Source organism: Geospiza fortis, unplaced genomic scaffold (assembly GCF_000277835.1).
Source record: "Geospiza fortis unplaced genomic scaffold, GeoFor_1.0 scaffold396, whole genome shotgun sequence".
Classification (NCBI taxonomy): Eukaryota; Metazoa; Chordata; class Aves; order Passeriformes; family Thraupidae; genus Geospiza; species Geospiza fortis.
Window position 1 is genome coordinate 5,472,322 of NW_005054345.1, and position 10,453 is coordinate 5,482,774.

Consider the following 10,453-nt stretch of genomic DNA (forward strand, 5'->3'; position numbering starts at 1 on the left):
AATACAGAGAATACATTTATACACCTATTCCTTGGTCAGTAGCTCAGTGATTATAGAACCTGTTACACAGGTACCTCGTTACTGCTTAATTCTGGGGCTGTCTTGCCTCAGCCATGCTTCCTAATGAAGTTTGTCGCTCAGTTAATGAGTCTGGTGTGTTAGATGCCATTAAGGCATAGAGGTAACACTTGCATTAACTTATTTACAGGAAAAGCTGATGTCAGTCACCTTGCTTTGACTGAAACATTAAAACAACAAAAAGCTTTGCTGGGAGCAGTCCTTAGAGGGGTTGTTTATTTTTTTTTTTCATTTCTCTGTGCACTCTGCTTTCCTCTAGGCTCTCCAGGCTTTCCTGAAAATGCTCTCTGCTGATTCCCTGTCAGCTCTCCCTGGCCCACTCAGGCTCTGGTAGAGCAGTGCATTGACCATTGTGAGGGAGCAGAGTGAAGCTGACTCTGCTGAGAAACAAAGACCCAAATCTCTTTTCCTTGAACTCCACATAATCCTTTTGAAATCTGACAGATTTGTGCCTCCAGCATTTCTTTTCCAACAATGCAGTTTTAAACCCATGGAATCTCCTCCATTGGCTTCTCCAGTGTTGTGTGTCTGGGTGTGTAAAGATGATGTAAGGATGTGTGTTGTGTTCTCCATGCAGGAGAACAGGGCTCCTGGACAACTAATCAATGTCATTAAGCAGAAGCCCCTTCACTGTTTATATTAAGCGCCCTCTATACAGTCTAACACTGCTGCACACACAATCACACATTTCTTGATTGGTGCCTCTACCTTGTCCACGTGTTCTGCATGCACTTCTCAGGATTTGTGATTGGTTACAGTCCAGTGCTTCAAGGCCCTCCTTTATCTACTTCTTGTGCTCTTGGCATTTTGCTTCTCAGCCTCTTCTTTCTTAACGTAGCACAATTCATGTCTTAGTAACCTTGAGAACCCCAGAGGCTTCTGATAGGAATAACTTAAAAAAACAGTTTGGCTGGAGCACACTGTGGCCTGAGCTCAGGCACACATTGCTCCACCTCCAGGGGAGGTGATCCCATGGAGCCTTTTCCCCATGGAGCCTTTTCGCCACGGAACCCCTTCCCCATGGAATCTCTCTCTTCCCCATGGAACCCCTTCCCCATGGAATCTCTCTCTTCCCCATGGAATCTCTCTCTTCCCCATGGAACCCCTTCCCCATGGAATCTCTCTCTTCCCCACGGAACCCCTTCCCCACGGAGTCTGTTCCCGGCAGATCTCGGTGCTGACGGTGGCGGACGCGGTGCGCACGTGCTCCCTGGACCAGTGCTACAAGACCTTCCTGTCCCCTGCCACCAGTGAGACCAAGAGGAAGATGTCCACCTTCGTCAGCAGCATCAAGGCGTCCGACAGCTCCACGCAGCACGCCCTGGGCTTCCAGAAGGCTTTCCAGCTCCTGCGGAACACCAACAACGGCACCCGGCTCCAAGGAAGTAAGCCAGCCTCTCGTGCCAGCCGGGCTATTCCAGGACCTTGCCAGTGTTTGCTTATTCCACATCCTCACTTTGCCAGGGACCAAGGGAGTGCAGTGTGTTGAATAGGAACAGAAACGTGCTCCATCCCCATTTTTGTTTTAAGGGGCATTTCCTTGGGCTGCAGTCCACGTGAGGAGCTGTTGGATGTGTCCATTCTCCATGAGGGGCTGTGGGATGTGTCCATTCTCCATGAGGGGCTGTGGGATGTGTCCATTCTCCATGAGGGGCTGTGGGATGTGTCCATTCTCCATGAGGGGCTGTGGGATGTGTCCATTCTCCCATGTGAGGATCTGTGGGATGTGTCCCTTCTCATTTGCGTCTCTTGCTGCCTTGCCTTTCTTTTGAACTGAAAGAGGAGAATGCAGAGTTGTTCTCTGTGATAGCTGAGTTATTTCCTCAGTCTGTATGATGGGGCAGGAGGCCTTTCCAGGAAAATTGCAGCTTCTGCAGGTTCATTTAATGAGTGCTGGCACATTTGCATATGGATGATGTGCCTTACCAGAATCCTGGGGAAGTGGATCCCCTTGCTTCCCAGGGAAATGAGATTTTGAGAATACCAATTATGGGTGATGTTTTATGGAACACAAAGCTGTCCTGGCTAAATTTTCCCTCATCTCACAATAACCCCCCTGAACTCTGTGTACTCATTATGAGCTTTATCCTTCCCCTCCCCAAGACTGGGGTTTTTCTGGGTGTTTTTTGTAGTGAGGATGTGGTGAAACACATGAAAGGATGGATGCGAAATTGAGTGGCAGATTTGCTTGCCAGGAAGCCGTGGAAGGCAAATGCTGTGCTCTGGGTGCTCCTTGGATTTGAGTAGCACTGGCAGTGCCAGGGCAGGGTGGAGGGAGCAGCCCATCTCCATCAGGATACTTGGATTATGCAACTCAATTCCCACCCCCTGGCCCTGTGCCTGCTCCAGTGAGAGCAGAGCCTTCATGGTCCCAAAGGGCACCAGCTCAGAGGCTGTGCAGAGCCAGAGAGAGAGGAAAAGTCCAGGAACTGAAGTGCTTTGGAAAGAATGAGGAAATACCCCCCATTCCACGTGACTTTCCTCGGGTTTATGGAATGGTGCTTTTGCCTCCAAAGGTTCAGCCAATTCCTGAGCTTCAGGCCATTGGCACAGGGAGATTTTATGTGACTGGACAAAGGGTAAGGTTGGCAAGGGCAGGATTTTACCATCCTCTGGCAAAATGATGACAAGAGCAACTCCAGCAAATGCAAAATGAACAGTGCGGTGCTGCTGCAGCTGGCTGGGACAAGACAAATTTGTCATCAGGATTTATTCCAAGAACATCAGCTAAGGAGTCTTGGAGCATCCTCCTGCTTATTCCCCATCCCTGGAAGCGTCCAAGGCCAGCTTGGCCAGGGCTTGGAGCACCCTGGGATGGTGGGAGGTGTCCCTGGCCATGGCAGGGGTGGGATGAGATGAGCTTTAAGGTCCCTCCCAACCCAAACCATTCCAGGATTCCATGTTTTTATGTTTTATATTAGGATTAGAAGTTTTGGCATATTCATACTTCACCAGGTTTCATATCAAACAACTATTTTGGGGCACAAGCACAGAAAGTTAAAATGCAAATGCTTTGGATTTAGGTTTTCTCTACATATGGAAGATTGTGAAGATCTAACGTGTTTATGATGAATTTCAGAATTCCTGGGGTGAGACACAATAGGTTTGAGAAGAGGATGTTTATAAAACATGTCTCATTTTCTTGTAAATAATCTTTTTCATCTTTTTAGAAAAGAAAAACAAACCCAGCAAAAAAAAAAAAAAATTCCTTCATTTCACTGTTAGTTTTCTAACATCCTGTTCCCAGAGAACAATGTGTGGGTGTGTCAGGGAAGCTGTTGAGATACAGCCTCAATCCCAAATTCACACTGGCAAAGCCAGAAGGGAACTGCTGGTGTGAGATGGGAGAATTGTGCTGTTCAACACATCTGGATTTTCTGCTTCAGGTCCTACTGCAATCCTGCTCAGCAGATCCTCAGCCCAAAGGGTTGCTCCAAAAGCTGCTTGCTCTGGTCCCTCATGCAGATTTAGGACTGGCTTTTGTTATACCATTTAGGCTGCAGCACCATGCCTGGCTGCAGATAAAATATCTCTGCTGTAGCCTAGGAAGCACAGCAACAATTTTCCTTAAACTCCACCCAAAGCTGCTTTAATACGTGGCTTTGCTTTTTTCCCTACTTTTAGCCCTTACAGAAAACTAAGGTAGAAATTCCCCCAAATTAACAGCACCTCCTGTTTGTGTCAAAATCTGGTTCTGGCTGAAATTCTGGTCAAGCCATGAGGACAAAATGTGCAAGTGAAAACATTGATACCTATTTAATAAATCAGTACAGCAAATCCACCAAAAATCCAGGTGAAACAAGAAAGTTGGGATGTGACCACGTCAGCCCAGTGCTCTGGATTTCCTGTGGATGATTTTGATCTGTATGTTCATTATAAACACAAACCACTCTCAATGCTGAGATAAATGTGATGGAACAGGTTGGGGAGCCAGCACGGGGCTGTGGATTGTTGTGTTCAAAGGCTTTGGGGCAGGGCTTTGGCCAGGAGCATCCTCAGCCTGAAAAACGTGTTCCAGGGAAAGTGTGAGGGGCCAGGTCACATTCCAGAGAATTCCCAAGCTTTCTGCTCTGCCCTGCTCCATGGAGGGTATCCTGTGCAGCTCCATGCCTTAGGATTGCAGGGGGAAGGAGAACAGAGGGGCAGGAGATTAAAAGTGCAGGGTTTGACCTTGTGGAGCCTTTTCCATGGAATTGGAGCAGCTGCTCCAGGTGCTGGATCTGTGTGCTCCTGTCTGGAGGCAGCCAAGCTCCTCACCTGGAGAGGAGAAGGATCCAGGGAGTCCTTAGTGCCTAAGGAGAGGTGGAGAGGGACTGAGGACAAGGAATGGAGGGGCAGGACGCAGGGAATGGCTCCCACTGCCAGAGATAGGGGTGGATAGCACATTGGGAATTAGGAATTGTTCCTTGGGAGGGTGGGGAGGGGTTGCTGGAATTCCCAGAGCAGCTGGGGCTGCCCCTGCATCCCTGGCAGTGCCCAAGGCCAGGCTGGACAGGGCTCAGAGCAGCCTGGGACGGTGGGAGGTGGGACTGGATGGGGTTTAAGGTCCCTTCCATCCCACACCATTCCATGACTCCAAAGTCAGAAGGTGCCTGTGGGGTTTGCTCAGGAGAGCAAGCCCAGTGCTCCTGGGTGGCCAGCAGGCACCAAACCAAACAGAAGTGTGGTGAGTGCCAAGAGTGAAACTTGAACCCCACAGGCTGGAATCCATGTGGCTGCAGTGTGTTCATCCCCTGGAGGGGCTGTGGATGCCTGGGAGAAGCTGCTGTGAGCAGATTCCAGGGCTCTCAGCACAAGAGTTAAAATCCTGATGCACTGTTGTGCTGTGTCTGTGATTGTGTTTCAGATACTGACATGGTCATCATTTATCTCTCGGCTGGGATCACATCAAAAGAGTCCTCAGAAGATGATAAAAAAGCCACTCTGCGTGTCATCAACGAAGAGAACAGCTTCCTCAATAACTCCGTGATGATCCTCACTTATGCCCTCATGAATGGTGAGAGATGCTTCTGATTTCCAGGCCATAAAATTCCCTTCCTGGCACAGCACAGCTCGTTCATTAAACTCATCCCAGGGTAATTCCAGGCCTTACTGGGAGCAGTTTGTTCATGGGTTTTTGGCACATTTAATCCAGAAGCTGCATCCAGATGTTGTTACTTTGGTGTTTATAGCTGTGCCACTCTATCTTTGTGTATCCCAGTGCAGCTGCAGGGATATAAAATATTGTGGCCTGGATTGTCCAGACTGAGGTAAATTTGTTAATTATTGCAACTGCAAACCTTCCTGGGGGCTTCCAGGGGCAGCAAGCTGGAACTAAATGTGACTTCTTCAGCCAGGGAGGGTGAATGGGAGATCAAACCAAGTCTGAAATGATAGCCCAGCTTTGGTAACCTGGGAACCAACCTGAGAGTGAAGTTAAACATGAACATTTTCCAAAAAAGCATTTTCAGCACGAAGGCAGTTTGTTGTATTACTGAAAATAGCCCAGGAAATGAATGCTTAACCCAATGTATGATTTGGTTGTAAATTTAAATACTCATTTGAGACTGGGGCGTGCAAGAGGCTTTGATTTGTGTGCAGGAGTTGAGCCTGGGACTTGAGTGAAGTGTGAAACTGGAATGATTCAGCTGTAGAACAAAGGCTGTTATCTCCAGGGCTGAGGATTGCTCCTGGTCCTGCCTGTGGGCGAGCCACCGTGGAGAACAAAGAGCTGTCCTGTGGATTTATGGGGCACACTGCTCTTTGCTCCCAGGCCTTTGTTTAAAGGGGGGATGTGAACAGCATGGCAAATCTTTTGCACTGTGCAACAGCAGGAGAGAGGCAATCTCTTTAAATTTGGTGCTAGTTATTAATTTTCCTCACACCAATCTTTAAGCACTTAAATAAGAATGTAGAATTTTCAGTGCTGCGATACAGAGTATGGATCGTTCCTTTGGAGCAGGGGGCAGGAGCCTGGGTGGAAATGGAGCTTGTGTGACCTGTCTGCCTGTGTTTTGTGTCCCTGCAGAGGGGGTGACGGGGCTGAAGGAGCTGGCCTTCCTGCGGGACCTGGCTGAGCAGAACTCGGCCAAGTACGGCGTGCCCGACCGCAGCGCCCTGCCCGTCACCAAGGGCAGCATGATGGTCCTCAACCAGCTCAGCAACCTGGAGACCACCGTGGGCAGGTTCTACACCAACCTGCCCAACAGGATGATTGACGAGGCCGTGTTCAGCCTGCCCTTCTCGGATGAGATGGGGGATGGTGAGTGCTGGCCTCGGGTTCGGGGTAAAACCATCAGAGATCGGGTTCTCTGTGCTTTCATGTCCCCAGATTCACTGTAATCCTGTGTCCCAGCTTAGATGGAGACAATACAAATGCACTCAATTTTCAGAAGCCTTCGAACTGTTTTTATTCTGGCATGCTTTTTATACATTCTCACAAAACTCATAACTTGACTCATTGGTAAGGAAAGACAAACAAAGTGCTCATTGGAATAGTTGCAGGTTTCTCTTATTTATCCTCCTCTCTGTCTTGGTTTCTGTGTCAACAACCTTGGTAGGAAATTCTTTCAGGGGTGAACATGGATCCTCTTACCAAACTTCTCTCTGGCTCTCAGAAGTCACAGCAAAACCTATTCCACAATCCTACAAGATTTTGGTTCTAGATGTGTTTCCAAGCCTTCTTGTCTGTAGCGTTTTCATCCGCAGAAGGTTTAGTTGTGAAAAAAGTGCTGACAAGACATGGAGTCAACAGATTTAGTTTGGATTCTTGTGGTGAAATTTGTTCCTCTGTATGAGTACACAGGAACAAATAATCCATAATTTAATCTGTGGAGAGGAATTCTCTGTACTGGAGGGAGATAGGTTGGAATGGCATCCATGTCAGTCCTGTGTGAGAGCAGGATAAAAGCAGCCTAGCAAATGGCACAAGGAGAGATTGTTAATTATTGTTAATTATTGTCCCAAGCTGGCCACCCTCAGCCCTTCTTTGGCTTCAGCACACCTGGACTGTCCTGAGACTCAAACTGAATTTAAGGCTGTTCCTGAGGAAATCTGAGTCTGAGCTTTTGCTCCTTCCTGCATTCCCTCCCTCAGTGATTAAACTCTGTTCTTGCTCTCTCCCAAAGCCATATCCAAGGGAAAATGGGAGCAACAAAGGATTGGGAATGGTGCAATAGATGGGTTTGTCTTACAGGGATTTCAGAGTGTACTTAAAGGCTTGTACATGCAAATGAGTTTTATATTGGTGTGAGGGAAGAGCTGCTGAGTTTCCAAGCTCAGAAAATAGGAGTAAGAAAGTGTTGCAGAGTTCTCACCTCAGGGATGAGATCAATCCAAACTGTTGGGTAATTATGGATATGGTTCCCAGCACAGTGGCAATACTGGGATTTAGTTAGGCAGAGATTTAATATTCTGATTATGCAGTAGATGAGAAACAACTCATTCCAACTGTTGCTTTACAAGGACAAAGTAATTTCCTTCTTCTTCTTCCATCCTATTTTTAATGGCCTTAAATTCTGTTGAAGGAAGAGAATACTCTGTTGGCTTTTCATACAAATTTATTTTAGATCTATAAGGAATCCACTTGGAGACTGACAACCCCTCAAACAACAATTGTGGTGTGTGCTCTAAGAAATTGATGAATATACTTCAGGTCACTATCAGGAACACAGATTAATTAGGGAGAGTGGCTGACAACAGCCAGACACAACAGAAACCCCGCTGAGCTTCCCTGGCCATATTCTAGCAAGGAATAGATGCAAAATTTAATTGTGTAACATCTCAGAATGCTCTGTTTCCTCTCAAAATAATGAACCAGATGATTTTTCTGATGGTTTTGTGGTGTTTCTCTCCCTCCAAGGCCTGATAATGACTGTCAGTAAACCCTGCTACTTCGGGAACCTCCTGCTGGGAATTGTTGGAGTAGATGTCAACCTTGCCTATATCTTGGAAGATGTCACCTATTACCAGGATTCCTTGGGATCCTACACCTTCCTCATTGATAATAAAGGTAATTTTGACTCAAATAATCTCCTCTAGTCCCACTGAGCTCGTGAACCACCAATTCTGACTTCTCACATTTCTGAGTAATGAATGACAATATTTATTAGAAGTTTAATTGCATGTTGTTGGTTAGTTTTGCCTGAATATTGCTGGAGATTTTAGGTGGATTCATGACTTGAAACTTCTGTCCCGGGCTTCTGATTTGGAAACTCTTGCTGTGGGGATTTCCTACACCTGTGACATCCAAGGTTTTCTGGGAAAGAGGGAAAACTGGTGTTAATGTGTGTGCCCAGCTCTTACCCTCTGATCCAGCCTATTTTATTTCTGAATTTTTCAAGCTGCTTTTCATTTGCAACCCCTTTGATGACGAGATGGTTTGGTCACTGCCATCCTTGCCAAAATTCTATGCAATTACTGTATATTTGTTTTTTCCCCCTAAAACACCTCTCCTGGGCTCGGTTTTGTAATGCATTCCACGTCTGGGGCTGTGTGTTTGTTTTTTAGGGTACACTCTGATGCACCCCTCCCTGACCAGGCCCTACCTGCTGTCTGAGCCTCCCCTGCACACGGACATCATCCACTACGAGAACATTCCCAAGTTCGAGCTGGTGCGCCAGAACATCCTCAGGTGAGGAGTGGGTGCAGCTCCCAAACGAGCAGCACTGGGAGTATTTCTAGAGGAATTTAAAAGTATATAAGGTAAAATTCCTTTTCCTACAATATCTGGATAGATGGATGGATTTTTTTTTCCCCATTAGCAATTCTGGTTTGATTTTTCCTCCCAACTTTTTTCAGTTGTCATTTGTTATGTAATGTTTCCCAGCTGATCTGGGGAATATTCCTTCTAATCTCTCTCTTCCCTGTCAGGAAGATTTCCCATTATTTGGTCTGGCTTTTTCTTTATCCTTTGCCCATTCTGAGAATTTTTAAGCTCAAAATGTGGGGGTACATAAGTGCATTTGCAGCACACACACAGGCTTTCCTTCACCAAGCACAAATAACAGTTAATTCCTTCAATTCTTATGATAATTATATAAACACACAATAGAAGGATTGTGCTGAAGTCCTAGCAGTTTTGCTCAGTGTTTAATAAACTGCTGGATGTTTTATCTGCCCCTGCAGCATTCCCTTGGGCAGCCAGATCATCACAGTTCCTGTGAACTCCTCGCTGTCCTGGCACGTCAACAAGCTGAGGGAAATTGGGAAAGAAGCCTACAATGTCAGCTATGCCTGGAAAATGGTGAGGACAACAAGTGTGGCATGGCACAGAGGGAATTCATGGCTCTGCTGCTGTCCTTCCTTCAGTCTGGGAATGTCTGATCACTAATCTCAGCCCTGGGGTTAAAATGGAATCTGAGGTTAAACATAATCCAGGTGAATTCACCAATGCCAGCAAGAATTGGTTGCTTTGTGCCAACAAACTCAAGAAGGTACTTGTGGATCATTTCACGGTGTTAAGTTTAATCCAACCTAAAGGATTAAACTGAGCAGTTTTAAGAGATTAAATCTGTCATTGTTTAACAGAAATTCACACAGGAAGGTGTCTGGAGTTGATTTTCTAAGATTGTAACAATGCATTTAATACCAAACTCCCTTTGCAGAGCAGCTGGGACACTCCAAGGTTTGCTGCTCTGGTGTAATTTAGAGTCCTTAAAATACCCAAACCAGTAAAACATGTGGCACATGCAGCACACAATTAAGAGTGGAAATAATAAAATCTTGCATTTGAGAGTTAATTTGTCTGTACTCTCCATAAAGGTAACACCAGTGTGTGTCCAGCAACTGGAAACCTGCAGCCTCTCCTCTGTTAGTGACAAAACATATCCATGAAACAGTGTTAGAATTAGAAATTATTGCTAGTTAAGCAACAAAATTAAAGTCTTGTTTGGTTTTCAGGAAAAAAAAATTACAGTGTTTTTATTTTCTGTGTTAAGTGTGGCAAAGTGTTTTTTGTAGAACTCAGTGGCTCTGAAACACAGAAATTCCGTTCATCCTGCACACTTTGGTTCTGTTTGGTGACTGGCTGGTGTTTTGCAGGTGCAGGACACATCCTTCATCCTGTGTGTGGTGGTGATCCAGCCAGAAATTCCCGTGAAGCAGCTGAAGAACCTCAACACTGTCCCCAGCAGCAAGCTGCTCTACCACAGGCTGGACCTGCTGGGCCAGCCCAGAGCCTGCCTGCACTTCAAGCAGCTGGCCACCCTGGGTAGGGCTCTGCCAGCCTGGCCTGGCCACCGCAGGGACACAGGGGCACCCAGCTTGGGAAACACCTCCAGGAGCCAGTCCCAGCTGTGCCCAATCCCCAGCTTGTCCCCAGCCCAGAGCTCTGAGTGCCACCTCCAGGGATGGGCACTCCAAACCTCATGGGCAGTTCCACCCTTTCCATGAGGAA

General features: G+C 46.7%; 1 protein-coding gene across 3 annotated transcripts in view; it reads left to right on the forward strand.

Moving 5' to 3' along the window:
• The window catches only part of CACHD1 (cache domain containing 1), a 58,899-nt gene that overhangs the window by 28,209 nt on the left and 20,237 nt on the right, over positions 1–10,453 (forward strand). For all 3 annotated transcript variants that reach the window (XR_004081926.1, XM_031058579.1, XM_031058578.1), the window contains 7 exons: positions 1,247–1,463; positions 4,925–5,074; positions 6,086–6,319; positions 7,919–8,068; positions 8,566–8,689; positions 9,184–9,301; positions 10,099–10,267. Coding sequence is in view for 2 of the 3 variants with exons in the window: in XM_031058579.1 (XP_030914439.1) it covers positions 1,247–1,463; positions 4,925–5,074; positions 6,086–6,319; positions 7,919–8,068; positions 8,566–8,689; positions 9,184–9,301; positions 10,099–10,267 (1,162 nt within the window). In the remaining variant the exon portion in view is untranslated. The remainder of the gene's footprint in view (positions 1–1,246; positions 1,464–4,924; positions 5,075–6,085; positions 6,320–7,918; positions 8,069–8,565; positions 8,690–9,183; positions 9,302–10,098; positions 10,268–10,453) is intronic.